The sequence below is a fragment of the Haliotis rufescens genome, unplaced genomic scaffold, assembly GCF_023055435.1.
Source record: "Haliotis rufescens isolate VD_foot unplaced genomic scaffold, xgHalRufe1.0.p SCAF_11, whole genome shotgun sequence".
Taxonomy (NCBI): domain Eukaryota; kingdom Metazoa; phylum Mollusca; class Gastropoda; order Lepetellida; family Haliotidae; genus Haliotis; species Haliotis rufescens.
Genome location: NW_025963791.1, coordinates 22,874,346 through 22,895,734, shown reverse-complemented (window position 1 = coordinate 22,895,734; position 21,389 = coordinate 22,874,346). Strand labels below are relative to the sequence as shown.

General features: G+C 39.8%; 1 protein-coding gene across 1 annotated transcript in view; it reads left to right on the top strand.

The window, feature by feature from the left end:
• The window catches only part of LOC124132814 (tubulin-specific chaperone D-like), an 89,522-nt gene that overhangs the window by 44,371 nt on the left and 23,762 nt on the right, over window positions 1–21,389 (top strand). Inside the window, exons 35-36 of the mRNA XM_046496955.2 lie at window positions 499–586; window positions 962–1,071. Of these exons, the coding sequence (XP_046352911.2) occupies window positions 499–586; window positions 962–1,071 (198 nt within the window). The remainder of the gene's footprint in view (window positions 1–498; window positions 587–961; window positions 1,072–21,389) is intronic.

The window sequence follows — 21,389 nt, the reverse complement described above, 5'->3', positions numbered from 1 at the left end:
ACGCAAATTAACAAGATGTTCTCAGTAATTAATCCTCGATTAATCAGTGTCAACTCAGTTTATTGCCTATTACAGTGATTGACCGATTGGACTATCATGTAGGTACGATGTATTTACAGCAATCAAAACAAACAAAGCTTGTCAGTGTAGTTAATCTTCATTGTGTTGCAACTGCAGACAGAAACTGCTCAGTCCTAACTGTTGATCATGTCCGGTCAAAATTTAAGAAAGTCCGGACAATACTTTTTAAAATGTCCGGTAAGCAATATTTTAAAACGGACATTTGAGATTCCCAATCGGACATGTCCGGCGCATATGACGGTTTCCGGACCCCTGGTCGTCACGCCGAAGACCCAGGTTCGATTCCCAACATGGGTACAATGTGTGAAGCCCATTTCTGGTGTCCCCTGCCGTGATATTGCTGGAATAGTGTTAAAGGCAGTGTAAAACCATACTCACTCACTCCACTAATATAGGCTTGTATTCCTCCCACTGCAGGTACTGTGGGCTTCTGGAATTCCCAGGAAATACCCGGAAAAATGTGCTGCTAAATCTTGTCATGCTCCTTTGTCACAGATACCCGAGGGTAAGTATCATGGGGGGGGGGACGTGGGGGGGGAATGTCAAAAGGTTTGGGGTCAGGTTGTGATCCCCTGGTACTTCTGGGATGGTTGGATAGTATCATGGTAAAGGTGTTAGCTTGTCATGCTGAAGACCAAGGATTGGTTCTCCATCCGTATGGATACAGTCTATGAAGCTTATTATTTGTGACCTGCTGGAATGTTGCTTAAAGCTGGTGTACAACCATTTACCCTTCTGCTGAATAATAGGATTCATTATGAGAAAACATTTCCTTGACTGCACCGGAAGCATCTTGTTTTCAATATCTATCTAAATGAATGCCCTCAGTTCCTTGTCTGCATCTTGAGCTGATCATCCTCTCTATATCTCTGTGACCCAGGTACGGAAGTCGACAGCCAACAAGATGTACGAGGCGTTAGTCACTTATGACGACATTGTGCCAGAGGAAAGCTTGGATGAGGCTCTTGCTATCCTTAGTGATACAAACTGGTGAGTTTGATAGCATTATACGTGACCCACCAGGAGATAAGGGACTTTATGGGTGAAACATCACGTTTTTCCTTCACATCATATTTTTAATACTACAGTATCTTTGGAACACAAAAATACAATTCACAAGCTTCAATTCATATTTATTTCAGAGATACATGACATCAAACATTTGGACTCATTTTCCGACTTATAACTGATTTTGTAATAATTACAGTTTTTAGTTTTTATAATGTCTGATGAATTGAAAAGTAGAATTGAAATAATGTGTTTACTACATTACGAACTAATGAGAGAAAAATATTTTTGTACAGTCCACATGGCGGTCTTCATTGAAGTAAGTTGACATCAAATGTCTTTCTGATGTCATAGCACAGTTGTATCCTAGCACCCATAAGGTCCCCTTTCTCCTGGTGGGTCACATATAACAAACAGTATTGTTACAGAGCTTGAGAGGGTTGTCAGCTGAGAACAGGTCCCTGAGACAAACTAGTGCAGAGCACAGACACTCAGAGGACAGCTGTCAGTTGTTACTTTAGTATGGTGGTTTTGATTTTTTTGTTGCCGCACTCAGCAAAAATTGAGCTCTGTGACGGCGGCCAAAAAATAATCTAATCTGGGACCTGACAATCCAGTGATTGATATAATGAGTATTGATCGATGCCATCTAGGTATTATGGCCCACTATCAACCAAGTCATCAAGTCTGACTGCATTATCCATATCATCACCTTATGACCAGCGTAGGTTGCTGGGGACCTATTCTACCCTGGAACCCCCACAGGTTTTGTATTTTTGTGATCATACAGTGACAGCCATGGGTAGATGCTCATGCTAACAGCCATTTTCTCATCCCATGCATGAGGAGATGTTTAAGTTTTTATCCCCTGCTGGGCCAGAACGGCCGAAGGGGGATTATGTCGTGGCGCACTTTGTCCGTCCGTCTGTCCGTCCCACAGTGGGTACTAAGCTTGTGAAATCAACTCCTCCTACAGTTGCCAGAGAATATCCCTGACACTCTACACACAAGATGTCGACATGTTGATGAAACGCATATCGCAGTCCCGTTTCATTTCGACAAATTTTGACAGAGTTACTGCCCCTGTTTTACGGAGCTTCATTTGCCTAATTGTGAGAGAGGTACTAAGCTTGTGAAGTCAACTCCTCCTCCAGCTTTTAGAGAATATTCCTGACACTTTACACACAAGATGTAGACATGTTGATGATATGCATATCGCAGTCCCGTTTCCTTTCGACAAATTTTGACAGAGTTACTGCCCCTGTTTTACGGAGCTTCATTTGCCTAATTGTGAGAGAGGTACTAAGCTTGTGAAATCAACTCCTCCTCCAGCTTTTAGAGAAAATCCCTGACACTCTACACACAAGATGTCGACATGTTGATGATACGCATATCGCAGTCCCGTTTCATTTCGACAAATTTTGACAGAGTTACTGCCCCTGTTTTACGGAGCTTCATTTGCCTAATTGTGAGAGAGGTACTAAGCTTGTGAAATCAACTCCTCCTCCAGCTTTTAGAGAATATCCCTGACACTCTACACACAAGATGTCGACATGTTGATGATACGCATATCGCAGTCCCGTTTCATTTCGACAAATTTTGACAGAGTTACTGCCCCTGTTTTAAGGAGCTTCATTTACCTAATTGTGAGAGAGGTACTAAGCTTGTGAAATCAACTCCTCCTCCAGCTTTTAGAGAATATCCCCGACACTCTACACACAAGATGTCGACATGTTGATGATAAGCATATCGCAGTCCTGTTTCATTTCGACAAATTTTGATAGAAATACTGCCCCTGTTTTACGGAGCTTCATGAAATCTACTCCTCCTCCAGTTTCCAGAGATTATCACAATATCTAACTATAACTATAGTTAGTTTCCTTGTATAAGGCTTTTGTGGGTGAGCTACATCCTTATGGCATTAGCATTCAGACTGGATTACTCCCAACAAAATGTTCTGCACAATTTGTTTCAAATGCAGTGCCATCTACTGTTGTTATTTCATAAAATACAAAGAAAATATAAACTTGTTAAGAAAACTCATGTGGGGGATGTTGTGCTTTCAGAGCACTCTTGTCTTATATACAGTGGATTTGTTTAACTTTGTTCAATCAATCTTTCAGAAGTCTTTTGTCCTTTTTAGCAGAATGCCTTAACAAAAATGCCACATGATTTTACTTCACTGTTTTTGCAGGATGGGGTTGAAATATTTGAAAATGTACTGATATAATGATATGTTAAGATTGCAAATTGTTTACACTGAGATCTGTGGATGTTTTTAGTCACATCCTTGTACATGTGAAATTTGAACACACTTAATGTTAACATATTATGATTACACATCAAAGGGAGGTAACTGTTGACAGACTATCTTGTACTCCAACCTGACACCTGGCAGTGGAGATTTGACGGACCCTTCACAGGAGGTTGTGGGAGTTGAAACCTGAGCAAACTCTCACTGTCCGATCTAAATGAAGGATGTGGGGGTACTTGAGTTACACAGATGTCACTTTTCTAAAATGATTCAGTTTCATTTCATTACACCTTGATTTCAATCTCAACAAAATTAAACCCACACAGAACCCAAATATGTCCTCCTTAGTACACTATTGTGGGAGTACATGCCATGGCAGTCAGAAATTCCAGTGTTTATAAAATACCAGTTCTTTATCATTTTCCATTCAGAACTACCCTGATTCTTTCCGGATACAGAAATGAGATATGATGTTCATACCAAGCAAGAATTTAGAACACTTGCCTCTGATTTGCTGATTAGTTTACCTGACCCAAAAGGAGGCTTTGTCAGATCTTCGGGGAGAGAGCTGTGCATTTTCCCCAGGCAAGGGAGTTAACTGACTATAAAAGTCCAATTTCCACCCTTGCTGAACTAGGCTGGTATTATGGAGTAACATTTTGGCTGGATTAACAAGTCTATGCATAGTTCAATTAAGAATTGACCTTCACTTTGTGTGAGTTCATTGGAGTATGAACCTTCATAGAGTGAGGGCCAAACTGTTAAACGTCAAAGCTTGCGACGACGTTCATACAATGTTTGGCCCTCACTCTATGAAGGTTCATACTCCAATGAACTCACACAAAGTGAAAGTCAATTCTTATAATTTTTTTATCACAATTTCTGTTTACACTGACAGCCATACAACAACCAGGTATATCGCGGAGTAAAATAGTTCCTCAAAAAGAGAGGTGACATGGGCGTATGGATGCACAACTTGCTCTTCAGAAACATCTTATGCAAAACATGTGTTCAAATAATAACACCATGAGATGAGAAAGGTCTGTAAAGAACTACCTCAGTAAGTCAGTCACAAAGACAGCGCGTTGTAATACATTTACATCAAGTATAAGACGTCAAAATGGCGGACACGATAAACGTGACGGGAGGATTTTCGAAGTTGTTAATGAACCTGTGGCGGTTACATGTGTTAGTCATCATTGATCAACTGACCGATTATTGAAAGGTGATTAAAGATGCGTCAAACAGACACCAAGGTAAATTCGTAGATTGCTGGAGACGGTCACTGTCAGCCTAGACACAGATCGAGTCGATACTGACGATAGTTTGGATGTGCATTTTTTCAATTGTTCATTAGGATGGGCCGTAGCGAGGAAATTCGTAAACAATCATGCAGTCAAGCTCTCTTACGTTTCTCAATGTACCGGTATACTGAAAGGCTGAGACCAAGATAAAAGGTTCTAAATGATCAGAAATAATGCTTATGTATGTTTTCGTGCTAGGGAAATCCCAGGGGTTTCCCCAGGAATGTGGAAGTAGTCCGTCAGTGTTTACGTCATTTCAAGAACACGTTTTGTGAAAAACGTAAGAAACGTCAAATTGTGTCGTTCATACACTTATGAAAATCAATTTTGCAGTCATGTGACCGACCTCTCGTCCAATAGAAAAGCCATATATCGTGTAAACTTCAAATTAAAAAATTATCCAAAGTTGTGTAGCGAAATTGACATTCAGTTCATAAAGAACATGGCGACTGCCGTGCAGATTTCGGTCAATTGTAGATTTCTAGATCATGTGTACCGTCAACTGGGCGTCAACAGATTTTTTCCAAATTGTTTCATGTTGTTAATCAGGGTGCTCAAGTGATTTGATGCACCTCATGAAGTAGGATCCATTTTATTACATTAAACATCGTCTGTAAGGAAAAACCATTGCTCCGAGATTTTGGTTGTAACACCACTTTTCCCTAACTCAAGGTTTTACATTTTCAATTAAAACCGCAGGGTAGTGTTTAGTCAAACTGTGTAAATGCAAGAAATAACAGAAAAAAGTAAAGAAACATCAGAATACCATATAGTGAAACAATACTGTATGTCTCTGTATAAAAAGAATTCAATGAAAGTGTGTGAGAGAAAGACCATGTGCAGCATGAACACAAACTGAAGCCACGACATGTAAGATTGAACAACCTTTCATCACCTGCCCTGATTGCTCAGTGAGAAAACAGTTGGTCACAAAACTGATATATGAGGATGCAGGTTACATTCCCGTCATCCATAATCAAAAATTTTCAATTCAATTGTTCAATTTTTTTGTTTCAAGTGGTAAATTTTTAGAACACTGGACGTTTGAAACACGAAGTCCAAACTTCATCAGCTATTCAACTTATCAGGTCTTACTAAGAAAAAGTACACCCCCCAAAGAGGTTTTTATAAAAAAACACAACTACCGTCCAAAACAATGTGATAACCGTGATGGGTTTATAATGACTGGGCGTCACCATTTTGTTTGAAGAAAATGCAAGTGATATGAGATGTGGAATCTGATTGGTCAATAGGAGGGACATAGAAGGGACATAACTCGTAATAGCCAGTGGTGGCCCTACGATCAAGCCATTAAATTCCAGCATAGTTCGGTAAGGGTGGGAACTGGACTTTTACAGTCAGTTAGCCCCATTGCCTCAGGGGGGCACGGGTGGCGCAGTCGTCTAGGGCGCCGCGATTCCTTGGGCTCGAGTTGCGTCCCTTGGGCTCGCCAGAAACCTATGATTGTGGGTTCGAATCCCGGTTCGCCCCGGTTATGTTTCTAAGTTTGTCAGCACCATACCCGTGCTCGTGGGTTTCACCGAAGTGGTAAATGTCTGAGACCTGCATCACTTCGGGCTTTCCTCCCACATTAAGCTGACACGCCGCGATATAACTGGAATACTGTTAAAAGCGGCGTTAAACCCAACTCACTCACACCATTGCCTCAGGAAGATGAGAGGCGTGGGACCATGAAACTACTAAGGGAATAGGATTAACAATTCATTATATTCGTTGCTTATGTTAATGCCTACTATGTATATGTTGTCACTGATGATTAAAGGCTGTCATTGCCTCATGTAATTATCTTTTTGTTTCTTGCCTATGAATACAATAGGCATGGCAACAGTTCAGCAAGTTTGGTGTATTATATTTATATAAGAGCTTTTATTTTAATGCTGAACCTACTCCAGTTACAATAATAGCAGCCACAATTTCTGCAGTTGAGCATTTTGTTGTCATACTTCTTTATTGGATCTACCAAGACAAAATTTTAACTACGACTAAATGAATCTGTTACCAAATTTCAGCGAAAATTTCAATGATTTGAGAAGAGGTGTAACTCTTTGAACAACAGTTCTATCATCAAATCTTTTTCATTACATTTTACATCATTATCTTTTTGCAGATGTGTTTTTTTTTATTTCAACTTTCGCTAATATATTTTAAGAAGAAATCCATAAACCAACTAGAGATATACAAAAGATTTTTCTATGTTGGAAGTAAGACTTTTGTACAGACAGTGTAAGACTAGGTGAAGTGCCTTTAAAATATTTCCATTTATTCTTAGAACTTGCCTTCAGTGATGTCAGCAGGTTAAGAATATAAGACAAGAGGCTCTCCTGAAGTTGGAGGACTTGTGCACTTAGCAGGCTCAAGGCTGAACATGAAGCCTTTTTATTGGGTATATTGAGCCTCTCTGGGCTATTTCTGATTGCCCCTTTTAGTGAATAGATCCCCAGCAACCTCTGCTGGTTGTAAGAGGTGACCAAATGCATCGGGTGGTCAGGCTCAGTGATTTGACTGATAGTGTGTCATTGTACCCTGATGCTAGGATGTCGCTGAAAATATCGATCTCTGGATTGTCTGGTCTTGAATCAATTAGTTTCAACCGGGTTAGTATTGGTCTTCAGCAACCCATGCTTGCTGTAAAAGGCGACTAACGGGGTCTGGTGGTCAGGCTCGCTGATTTGGTTGATGCATATCATCATATCAATTTGCATGGATCAATGTTCATGATGTCAATCACTGGATTGTCTGGTCAAGACTCGATTATGTACTGACCGCCTTCGTATAGCTGGAATATTTCTGACTGTGGCGTTAAACAACAAGCAAAAACAAAAGTTATAGGCCACCGTCATATAGCTAGAATATTGCTGAGTGTGGCATTACAGAACAACAATCAAACTGTATCTTGTGAAACTCAAAATGGTTGAGTTAAACACAACTGCAGTATGTATGGTATACATTGTACAAGCTGTTGAACCACCACCAGAGGTTGTCACAGAAGACTGAAACTCATAGACTTAAGATTAATAATCCTCGTATGCCAGGTGACCCAGAGCTCTAAGGCTCAGCATCTATGTGCATGTATCTGAAAATGGCAAACAAAATAAACACCCACAAAGCTTCCATGTGTGCACCTGACTTTATCTGGACCTGCTCAGAGGACGATATCCGACCCCAAGTCTGAATCAAAAGTTTTCAATAAACATTACAGCTTTGCGTTTCACTCATAAAATAGTACCAATAAACAAAGACAGGCATTAATATTTTGTTTTACACTTTTGCAATGTTTGAAATATCCAAAAAATGAATTTTTTAAATTTGGACTTTTTAAGAAAATCCCAATTTTGTACAAAATTGTCCCACATTTGTCTGCCAAAGGCAGTTGGTTTGTAATCCTTGATAAGTCACTGGTTCACTTAGGCAAAGAAATTTTGAATATTTCTAAAATTTCTGTTTTAGATTATTCCTTTTGCCTTAAGGGTGTGATCCAGAGCACCAAAACCTAATGCTAATATACATACTTGTGTGTACATGTATATCTATGGAGAGGGCACTCCACATTGTGATAACTTGTGGCCAATCCTTTTCATGTTACCGGTAATATATCTGTTTCAATAAATCTAATGCTTATTTCCATTCTAGATCTAGGCACTATAAGTGTCCTTTATTGAGAATTGTCTCCTGTGTATTGAGGTTCAGATCAGAGCTTCCGGCTGATGTGAATGAATACCTACAAATGAAGTGTAGAAACGTAAACGCCAGAATAGCCTATTCTGAAATGCCAAGCAAAAATTGAGTCAGATAACAATATCTGTGATGATTGGGATCGAACATTTATGATATAACATTACAATTAGTAATCATCGTTAAATTTTGATAGCAGGGCTGTATGGTTTTGCTAATAAGTCATCTGGTTGTGTGCTGCATTTGTCATCCTACCTTCCCATCACAAGCTAAACTAAAAAAATATTAATTAATTATAACTGGTTAGCAAGGAGTTGACAATTAGTGAGGTTCCACGTAACTGTGAAGATGTTGACAGCACATTTGCATAGAATCCTACAATTGAGAAGTATCATGACAGTGAAGGGAATTCACTTACCGTACTGTAAAAATGGAATACCTTTTTGTACTCCAGAGAGCAATAATGAATAGTGTCATGTCATTCATCAAATGGTTGTGACAGATGAGTCCTTAACGTAGTGAAAGTTTACTCATGAATATTCCATAATTAATCCCATGTGATTGTTAGTATTGCTAGCTGGATTTATTTTGAGATAGCTGGAGGTCATAGTATAGTATCGACTTGTCACACCGACCTCTTAATAGTCTTATGAGAAACGACTGCCTCTGTGGTCTAGTGGTAGAGCGTCCGTCCGGAGAGCGGAAGGTCGTGCTTGATCCCCGGCCGCGTCATCCAAAAGACGTTAAAAGATGGTACTTGTTGTTACCCTGTCTGGCGCTCGGCATTAAGGGGCTAAAACAAGGACTGGTCAACTCGGAGTCAGTATACAGTGTCTGAGTGGGGTATTCATTTTAAAATCACTGGGTATCAGTACTCTGGGTATTCAAATTTCTGTTACCCACTAGTTTTTACACATGTGGGTATTTAAGTTAAATATTTAAAAACACTTTTTATCTAGTCCCTGCAAACTGGTGTTGTGTGGGTTCAAGAGCTTTATAGGACTAAAAAATTCCACGTTACTTCCACAAGAAAGTGTGATGGCAAATGATCATGATGTAACTGTCATCTTGGAGTTTGGCAAGGTTGACAGAATGCCTGTTTATAATTTCAAAATAAGTTGCTGATTTGCCAATCGAATACGCAGGGTTACTTCACAATATTTTGATGATACACACAAGTTTTATTTTTGTCGCGTATCTGTAATGTTCGTTGCGTATTTGATACGCTTGGATATTATTTTACTGCGTATTTCTGCATTTCTGATGCGTATTTTACGCAGATACGCAGCTTATCTGGAGCTCTGAAAGTGTGGTCCTTGAAACATGTTGTCTTCATGTTGTGATACCTGTGAGTCAGAATAGACACCCAGTACTCTAATTCTTTTTGCAGGAGGCGACACAAGGACAAATTATAGTAAAGGCTACCTGTTAGCCTTTTGATCATGTCTGAATATTTTCATACCAATTGGAGATCCAGCGTAGAATAGGTCTTCAGCAACCCATGCTTGCCGTAAAAGGCAACTATGCTTGTTGTAAGAGGTGACTAACGGGATCGATGCTCATGATGTTAATCACTAGATTGTCTGGTCTAGACTCGAATATTTACATACCGCCGTGATATAACTGGAATATTGCTGAGTGCGGCGTTTAACAACAAACAAACTAACAAATCATACCAATATTTCAACCAACTCCATGGTCTAGTAGTATAGCGGAAGGTCGGGTGTTCTATTCCTGGCTGCGTCATTCCAAAAGACATTGAAAGATGGTACTTGTTGTTACGCTGTCTGGTGCTCGGCATGAAAGGGCTACAACAAGGACTGGTCGGCTCGGAGTCAGTATACAGTGTCTGAGTGGGGTATTCATGTTAAACTGCGGCATGGTATCTCAGCGTGCTAGCACTATAAATCAGCATCATTCCGGAACAGAACAAGCAGCCACACACACACACATGTATGTGCATGCATGTCACTTTACAAATGCAATAATCTTAGATGCGACATTATACCCAATTTCACCTCACCACCTCAAACCAATATTTCAAGTTTTTTGCAACTTTAAAGGGACATTTTAAAGGGACACAGATGACACATCTTCCTCCTTTGATCCGGTGGTCAGCATTGGTCAGAATCTCTGACTTGGCTGATTGCTTGTCATCGCAGGCCGGCTCTGTGGGACATTGTTTGTGATATCAACTACTGGTTGGAATTGCCCAGACTTGATTATTTACAGGACGCTGTGGTATAAAACAACAAACAAACACATGTCCTGAATTATGTTTAACAGTATCAAGTCTGCTAAGCATCATGGAAACGTTTCAAGACTGGTATCTTAAGGACACAGCTCCTTGTTCAGCAAATTGATTTCTTGCGAAACAATAATTACCCATTTTTTGCAAGTCTGTATCACTTCAGTTCAGTGTTCTTGTTTACCCTTGTTTGTCATTTCCTGCAATGTCAACACAATCTGAGACTATAAGTTTCTGATGACGTCAGGACACTGTGAGCAGCAGTTTCATTAAACACGGAGCAAACATGGATTGTGACATTTCTTTGTTAACTCTGTTCTATAAATGAAACGGAATATTTGTCCTGTACTTGTGGAGTCAAACATCAGATTGACTTGTCGCCTTTATTGTGTTAGCCTCCATTGTTCCATGTTTTTATTATTCTCAATATTGGGACATAGCTTGAAGGATGTCTATGTTACCAAATTAACATTGCTAGTCAAAGCCAGCTTGTTGCCAATCTGTTTATGCAAACACTTGAGTCTATGAAACTGGTGTGATATTTAGAAGGGCACAGGTGATGCACTGCAATTTGCTGTGCAGTTAGTCCTCTAGCCATACATGCATCCTAGATTTGCCCCTGTGTTGATACTTTTGACAGCAACATGCCTGTACTTGCCTGTTTTACCAAGAGGTAACTGCTGACATACTGTTATATAGATGAAATAATATGGCATTAAAACTCACTCACTCACTCACTCACAATATGCTTGTCGTAAGAGGGGACTAAGGGGATCGGATGGTCAGACTCGCTGACCTGGAATATTGCTGAGTGCAGCGTTAAACAACAAACAAACATACAAATCTTATCACCACTGTCTGTCAACTTCATATCCAAGTTTATTTCACGCAATCACTGATCAAATATGTGAACATGTCTTTAGTGACTTGCTTGCCATCACTATGTATATTTATAATGGGACATAGTGTTTGTTAGCTGGTGACCTTAGTGTAGTACTTCATTCCCCGTGAAGATCCAGGGTAGAACAGATCTTCAGCAACCCATGCTTGCGGTAAAAGGTGACTATGCTTGTTGTAAGAGACGACTAACGGGATCGGGTGGTCAGGCTTGCTGACATGGTTGATGCACGGTCATCGATCCAACTTGCATGAATCGATGCTCATGATACCAATCACTGGATTGTCTGGTCCAGACTTGATTGTTTTACAGACCGCCGTCATGAAGCTGGAATATTGCTGAGCGCAGCGTTAAACAACCAACCAACCAATCATCTGACCATCTGCATATTTTAGTTTTTTCATACACTCAAACTCAATAATAATACTGTACAAACATTGATTTAATTGAATTCTTGTAATCCCAAAATGCTTAATGCCATAAAAATTCCCAATAGCAATGTGTCCTGTAATCATGACAATACCATGGCTTGTATCATTTCCAATGCAATGCTACACAGTGTACCATTTAGTTCATTAAATGTGTTCTTCAAATCAGTGGCTTTCGACTAATGGTTCAGTATTCACTTCAAGTGGAAAACATTTTTTTGTAATCACTAACGAATGGATGTATGTTTACCTTGTTTACAAGGTCAGTTACAATAGGAGGCTTAGTGGTGGGAAAATACAGCATGTACTGAATAACATATGTGGTTGTATCAGATGAACTGTCCACTCAGCCAATCAGTGTTGAGGTTCTGAATTCCTTATACAAGTGAGCTCAGCATTCAAACAAGCATAACTTGTTTCTGTATAACAAATAAGAATATGGTCAGGGAATTCTGAAAGCAAAAACATAGAGCCTCTCTATTATTTTGTGTAGATATTTATGCATCCTGTCATTTCTGAGTGGGGGGCACGGGTGGCTTAGTCATCTAAAGCGACACGATTCACTGTGCAGAACTGCGTCCCTTGGACACGCCAGAAACCTATGATTGTGGGTTCGAATCCCGTTCTCCCCGATTATGTTTCTAGGTTTGTCAGCACCATACCCGTGCTCGTGGGTTTCATCGAAGTGGTAAACTTTGGGCTTAAGCTGACACATCGTGATATAACTGGAATACTGTTAAAAGCGGCGTTAAACCCAACTCACTCACTCATTTCTGAGTGCAATGGTATCAACACCCAAAAGGGTGTACTATCGAGGATGTATTTATGCTCTGAGGTGTTTATCTTATGCTAAGATTGAAATCCGTTTAGAAACAGACATGTGATCATGCCTTTTGGTACAAGAACCCACACATCCTTCATTTAGATTGGGCAGCCAGGGTCCACCTTACTTGGTCTTTTATGGAGGTGTCCTCTGATATTGCCACAGGGATCTATCGGAGTAAAAGATCAGATTTTAATGAGATTGCAAACTTGCCTCCAAGCAGTTAGATTATGTAAACTGAAGGTTTATCATAGCAGTTCACTACCACAGGATTGTCAGCTGCATGCCTGTGCTCCTGGGTTGTGACAGAGGTGGGAATACTGATGACCTGTGTCACTTCGGACTGTAATCCTATAATGGACTGAACACCTGGATGTAGCTGAAATACTTCGTTGAGGGGCGTTAAACCCAACTCACTTACTGTTATACCTCTGTTTAAGTTTTTGTTTGTTTTTGTATTGTCTGTCTGTCTGTCTGTCTGTCTGGAACAGACAATCCAGTGATTGGTGTCATGAGCATCGATCCACGCATTTGGGATGTAATGACATGCATCAACCATGTCAGCGAGCCTGACCACCTAGGCCAGATTCTGTTAGTCGCCTAATTTTAAGTGAAAGACTGCCTCGCTCGTTCCCTCCCTCCCAACCCACCCACACACCCAACTAGCTCGCTCACTCACTCACTCACTCACTCACTCTAAACAAGGAGTGCTGTGACAAGCAGTAATCATGTCAGATATGGTACTTAGAAAGTGTCTGTCACCCCAGTCAAGATTTTCATCGATATTTATTCTTCATGACAAACACAGACAATCAGAACAGGAGAGTGCAACTGCCTCATCAACAACACAAGGTGTACTTTGTCAAGCTGACCTTTGATTAGGGTAAATACGGTAGTTAGATTGTGTTTGTCATCAGTCATGATTCTGATCAATATCTCATATCTTAATGATCAGATGATCACCTGTTTATTGAACTGTTTATTGAACTGTTTCGAGGGGAGTAGAGTCGTCTCAGTGCTGTTGTTTCTTCATTCTGTTGACTGAAATGTCGGTAGAAATGTTTTTTTGTGGATGTGTTTATTGAGTACTGGAGATGTGACATTCAAGTAAACAATGCTTGAAAGGTAATCTTTGAGGTTGAAAATAGATCCAGAAAAGTCTTGGCTTGTTTAAAGTTGTATTTTTTAAAAGAAAGAACCAGAAGTTAAAACCATCATTCAACTTCCATCTGTTGACTTATCATTGCATTGATACGATGGATTTAGAAAATTAAAAAAATTAGCTTAGTGTTCTTATGATGATTACAGTGATTAACAAAACACCTGTTCAACTTAGGATCATTTTTCATATTTCCTTCTTGTTTTTTTTAAGTGTGAACTAAAAATATTCTTTGATCTTATTCCTGAAGAAATTCATCAGTGGATAACCTTTTCCAATGAATATGAAACCATTCCTCTGATGCTATTTGCATTGCAACCATTTCGGCTTTTTAAGACAATGTTACTTATTTTCTACTGAAGGTAAGAACATGGAGGTTATTTGGTGTGGAATGACTGAACACGCAACACTCTCTTCTAATAGAGCTGATGACATGAATGAATCTGACCAATCATGATTGATCTTTGTAAATACGCTCATCTTTTTTCAGGGTATTATCTCTTTGTTTCATATGACTGCAAAAAAAGAAACAATTATCTACTTTCCATGTCTTTGATCCAATATTGTGTAAATGTCAGCCATGATTCATGTTTATGATTACATGATGATATTGCCTTCCTCTTTGCAAGTTCTCCATTCCCTATTTCTGTGGTATCAGGTCGACTCTTCTGCAGTCACTTTAATCAATAAGCATGCTGTAGCATTCTTTCTGGGACATCTCTGAATTTCAGTGTTACATGGCATAACTGATTTCCTTTTTGTGTTTGTAAAACTTGAAGGTTAATGATAGAGGTCATGGTTTTATGAAATGTGGAAATTAATAAAAATTTATGAATTCACTGAAAATGAGTTTTAAGTTAGTGGTTGTCGTTCATGTGTTTTCCAGTATGGATGACGAATTGGACTGAATGGATATAATTTGTCCACATTGGTTCCCTTCAAACATCATCATCATGCAAGCAGTGCTTTGAGGACATCAGTAGACCCGTGAAGATCCGGGGTAGAAGAGGTCTTCAGGAAGCCATGCTTGACGTAAAAAGTGACTTTGCTTGTCGTAAGAGGTCACTAACAGGATCGGGTGGTCAGACTCACATACTTTGTTGATGCATGTCATCATATCCCAACTGCGTGGATCAGTTCTCATGATGTCAATCACTGGATTGTCTGGTCCAGACTCGATTATTTACAGACCGCCATCAAATGGCAGGAATATTGCTGAGTACGGCATTAAACAACAAACAAAACTAAAAAAAGGACATCAGTAATGCAGTTCAGGGTTATAAATTAAGACTATCCCACTAGCCCTAGGCTAGTACAAATTCCTCTAGGCTAGTACAAATTCCTCTAGGCTAATGCAATTTTCCAAGTTTCCCGGGACATTGTTTTAACATTACAATGGCATTTTATCCTTACTCGGGCTAGTGAGGCTCTTGAGTTTAGTTCTAACCCTGCTGTTCATTATGTTTCGTTTCTGCATGGAATTTGTCAGTTGATGGGAGAGTAAGTTGGTAGAATATATATCACTGTAAAAATATCCTACTCTCAAATGTTCAGATTCTTGTAATATGTTATGCCATAGCATAGTGATACAAGAAGTAAATATACTGTTACCAAAATTTAAGTCAATAAATAACTGGCTTTGTATATTGGCATATTGTCGCCAAAAGGTCTTTTACATTATTCTTCATACCCATTTACTTGTGCTTATATCAATATATAATACCCTTTTCTGACAGTATGACAATGCAGAAGCGTTCCCAGGTCGTTTCAAATCACTCAGATTTAATAAGAATGTTTTGTTTGGGTCTTTAGTCCTTCCCTTTAGTGATGGATTTCGGCTCCTTGATAAGACAGTGTCGAGTTTCCCTGCATCATATCACAGCCTCACTAATGTCACATTGCAACAAAGTGTATCACTGTAGTCCTACCTCTAGCTGATATTCAATGCTGAACCATGATTCCTGTGTAGATGTGTCTTTAGACTTTGAAATTAACCTGTTTTCATTTCTTACTCAAATAACAGCTTTTCTTTCTAAAGACGGGAGAAAATGATGTTATCTTTGAGTTGCGATAACCCTAACCAAGCAGATACTTGCTTGTTCCTGAGAGGTGAGGTGAAATGGGGTCTAATGTTGCGTTAAGATTATTTCACTTGTATAGCGACGCGCATGCACATGTGTGTGTGGCTGCTTGTACTAGTCCTGACATTTGCCTCTTTTACGGTTCTATCCCACTGAGATACCATGCCACAGTTTAACATGGATCCCCTACTGAGACACGTTATTCGTACTCCGAGCTGAGCAGTCTTTGCTTTATCCCCTTAATGCTGAGAGCCAGGCAAGGTTACACCATGTACCATCTTCTAACATCTTTTGGTCTGAGACTTCCAAGGCACTGAACACCGACCTTCTGCTCTTCCTTCAGACTCTCCATCCACAAGACCATGGAGTGTGTTTGTTAGTCTGCACCACGACTGTGAATATATATTTATTTTATGAAAACAAAACAAGTCTTCCTTGACAACGGTATAAGGATCTATTCCGAAACGTTGCCTTTACAGTATTAAAGAAGTTGTTATCCATAAATTGTGTCTACTTTGTCATCCGTCAACTTCTAAGTAATGTCTATTACACAAAGGAAAATTATTTGTTTCAATTTTAGAGGAGGGAAATGTATTGTGTAGTAAAAGATTTCATAGACAATATGTTAGTCTAGGTGTTTGAGAGCTGATGCTTTTGTGGGTGTGATGTAGTGACTAATCCACATCTTCACAACATGGAAGTTCTAGGTTTTCTGCACATGAACAAACGTCTTTGTTTTATCACCAGCATGGTACTGTCTGTAGTTTTTGCCACTTTGGTACATTAGACAAGGAGTGTCATGGATAACAACTTCTTTATTATATGGATAACAACTTCTTTATTACAGGTCAGGCTCGCTAACTTGGTTGATGCATGTCATCGATCCCAAATGCATGGATCGATGCTCATGACATCAATCACTGGACTGTCTGGTCCAGACTCGATTATTTAAAGACTGCTGACAAAAAGCTGGAATATTGCTGTGTGCGGCGTAAAACAACCAACCAACCAATCTTTATTATACATACACAACATTTCAGGGCAACTTCTTGCCCCTTCATCAGGTAAACGATAGGAAGGGGAACGTGACATATTGTATACATACAAATGAAGCCGGTTATTTAAGACTTGTGGTTGTTGTTTACAGTACAATAGAACACTGCAGGGAGAATAATCTATGAGCAGCCTGAAAATTTGGAGTCTAGGGAAAACAATTAGAGAATGACTTGATTGATCTATCAAGTACCCAGAATAGATCCACTCACTTGAATATATATTTACCAAGTATCTACGTGCACTGTAATTAGCTTTCAAGTGATCAATGCGCCGTTTAGACCAAGCTTCAGAACGTTGTCTTTGTTGGCTGTCTGACCCTGACAAGTGCTCTGCACCATCATTGTGAGATCCTTCTGGCTGATTTATTTGTGGGAAGACTCATTCACTGTTGTTACGTTACACTGCAGATACTTCAAGCATCCCTTTTGAGAAGTGTTGCAGACGACAGTGTTACATGAGTGAGTGTGGTTTATGCACACTTTCTACAGTATCTGCTGGAGAGCCAGGCAGTTTTAAGAGTGACTATATGCTTCACAGCCAGGACCACTTCTAGTAGTGTGTCATACAGACCCTGAAACAAATATGTCGAATACAGCCCATGCAAATCTATAATAATTGGCAAGTCTAGATTACTGCAGCATCTGAAAATGAAGAGAGTCCCTGGGATCCTTTTTAATATATTATAACAATAATAAACAACTGTTTTTATCTGTAAAATATGTTCATTTTAGAGACTAGAATTTAGTCTGCATGACTCCAGCAGTGTCACAGTAGGGTCACCAAGTATGAGCTTCACAGATTGTACACCCAAATGGGAATCAAACGTAAATGTGACAAGTGAACATCTTTAACAAGAAGGCCAGCCAAAGCAGATATACAATCCTATTATCTTTAGGCCTCTCTAATGCAGGATTTACTGGAGCTATCTGACACTGAAAATGACACTCATGGATTCCAATTTACTAAAATGTCAAATCTTAAACTTTTGTTTCCCATGTTCTGTTCATCAAATCACCACTCCCTAAACCTACTGTGTTATCCAAGGGTGACTATATGTTTCTAGGCCAGGACCACTTCCAGTAAAGATGTAGCAGTTGTAATTTGTGCCTTGTTGAAAACTATTATTTTTTAAGAGTAATCATGAAGTGTTAGATTCATGTTCATCATACAATTTGATTTCAGAGACAAACAAGTGTGTTCAGAATGACTTGAGTCCAAGTATGTTGTCTGGATGCCAGTTTGCTCAAACCTAGTCACCTTTGGGATCTGTGTCAATCACAAAGTTATTGAATTTCAACAAGATATTATGTTAGGGAAGAGAATTTAATCAAATATGCTCATGTAGGGATAATTCTAGGGTGGGGCCTTGTGATTTTAGCCCCTAAATTTGAAAAAAGGGCCAAATTTTCAAATACAATGGGGATTTTAACATTGTGCTGTGTGGGCATGTGTGGGTGTACCTCTGGAATATATATATAATTTTCACATAAAGGGCCCATGTGAGAAAATTCCTTGAGTGAACCCTGCTCATGATTTTACACAAGGTACGAGAGTTATTTAGTTATATAGAATAATTAAGAAGTATAACAGTGTATTAAGATATTTGTATGGCTGTCTTACGAAATAATTCTGGTCTGGCTTCCAAATTATGATTTCTTCATAATGTGGCTAACATACGGCTAATAACTATAAGAAAATAAATCAAATCAAATGGTACATTGCACTGTGGCATCAAGTAATCGCTGTGCTTGTGGATCTGTTTATTAGGGTAATATGAGGTTATACGCGGCAATATGTCCCTCGGGGATGTGGAGTCGGTGCTTTATTAATGGGCATTTATTTTTCATTACTCCCCGCCACAATGAAATTGGCAAGGGTTGTACATTGTTATGCAAAGAAACTGTATCTGTCTGTCATGTTTTTTTTCGAGATCATAACTCAGAAAGTGTTCAAGGTATTATCACACTTGCACACATCAGCTAAATAGTCTTGAGGTGTCTTTTAGCATTTATAGATTCCTGTACTGACCTGCTCAGACAATGCAAGGGCTGGTGACAGTGATGGAAATCTCATGCTGCCATGGATCAGCCATTGAAGGGCCTCCAATCTGACCTGCCCAGACAATGCAAGGGCTGGTGACAGTGATGGAAATCTCATGCTGCCATGGATCAGCCATTGAAGGGCCTCCCATCTGACCTTCTCAGACACAATGCAAGGGCTGGTGATAGTGATGGAAATCTCATGCTGCCATGGATCAGCCATTGAAGGGGCCTCCCTTCTGACCTTCTCAGACACAATGCAAGGGCTGGTGACAGTGATGGAAATCTCATACTGCCATGGATCAGCCATTGAAGGGGCCTCCCATCTGACCTACTCAGACAATGCAAGGGCTGGTGACAGTGATGGAAATCTCATGCTGCCATGGATCAGCCATTGAAGGGCCTCCCATCTGACCTTCTCAGACACAATGCAAGGGCTGGTGATAGTGATGGAAATCTCATGCTGCCATGGATCAGCCATTGAAGGGGCCTCCCATCTGACCTACTCAGACAATGCAAGGGCTGGTGACAGTGATGGAAATCTCATACTGCCATGGATCAGCCATTGAAGGGGCCTCCCATCTGACCTACTCAGACAATGCAAGAGCTGGCGATAGTGATGGAAATCTCATGCTGTCATGGATCAGCCATTGAAGGGGCCTCCCATCTAACCTACTCAGACAATGCAAGGGCGGGTGACAGTGATGGAAATCTCATGCTGTCATGGATCAGCCATTGAAGGGCCTCCCATCTGACCTGCTCAGACAATGCAAGGGCTGGTGATAGTGATGGAAATCTCATGCTGTCATGGATCAGCCATTGAAGGGGCCTCCCATCTGACCTGCTCAGACACAATGCAAGGGCGGGTGACAGTGATGGAAATCTCATGCTGTCATGGATCAGCCATTGAAGGGCCTCCAATCTGACCTGCCCAGACAATGCAAGGGCCATGGATCAGCTCAGCCAACTTCACAACCAACTCTGTTACGAATGAAACCTACTCGAATTTTAAAAAATGCATTTAGAGAATAACCAAAGAGCTGTGTGAATTAATTTTGTAAGTTACTAGCATTAGCATTCAACATTGATTCCCAAGGCACAGATAATGCATAATTCAAAGATACAAGTAGGTCATTCTTCATGCTAGTCATAGTTTCCTTATGTCAAGTGGAGATGTCAGCTTAGCTCATTGTTAAAACGATGTCACATGAGAGCATGTGGGATGTCATGAACAATCGAGAACATCACCTTCAATCATCAGCTCTTCGCAAACAATGAAAACAATTGAACCATTGAAACAACTGATCAATCAGCAAGTCCGAAAAATGATAATGCTGAGTACTGAAACTAAGTGCACCGATATGAGTAATATCGTCCCTTTGCAACAGCAGCAAAAGATGCAAATGATGTTTCTAAATATATCTGTATAAATACTCAAGACATGATACCACATGCAGCACATGTGAGTGGAAAATTCATCTAAAGTTAGCAGCATCTAATTACTTAATTAGCTCTCAATTAGGGTAGTCAGATGCTAGTTAGTGCTTCATGCTTGAGTGGTCAGTTGGTCGCCCTGAACAGCTGTGGCCAGAAAGACTTCAGAAGAGAGTGGGAATCGTTATTAAAATGAGAAGTAAAGAGATTTAGGACATCAGGGGCTTCTCGAATGAAACTGAGAAGCAGAAATGTGTAACGGGACTACCATGTGTTAATAAAAGTCTGAGCAGGTTTGATCATAGATGCTTGCAGTATTGTTGATATTGCTGTTAGAAATTGGCACTAGTCCTATAGTCCTTGCCAAACTGCCCAATAGTTAAGGTATCATAAGGACTAGTAGAACTTTGCCCTTTTGAAGTTTTTTGCTAAGTGTGATCATAATAAGGACTAGTAGGCGAAAACTGTTTGGGGAATATATTTAGATTTCCTCATCAGTTCTTTGTGCCTACTGATGATCATTTATCATCAGTGTCCACTTCTCTGTGTATTTTCTATAACTTACTTGTTAACGTATGTGTTTTTATCTTGTTTTGAAATATATTCCTGAAACAGAATATTAATAATGTGTAATCATATTTAGTTATAATGAATCATTAAAATTTTTTGGCAGAGAACCTTTTTTTACACAATCAGCTATGCACACTTATAGTCAATATGATGATGATTCATAGGAAATTTGTTTGTACTGAACCAAATTCTAACTGTAGTACCTAACACTTGGTTTCCTTTTCAACTAAGTTCTGCTTTTATGAATAGACCACCTCCGTGGTCTAGTGGTAGAGCGTCCGCCCGGAGTTCTATCCCCGGCCGCGTCACACCA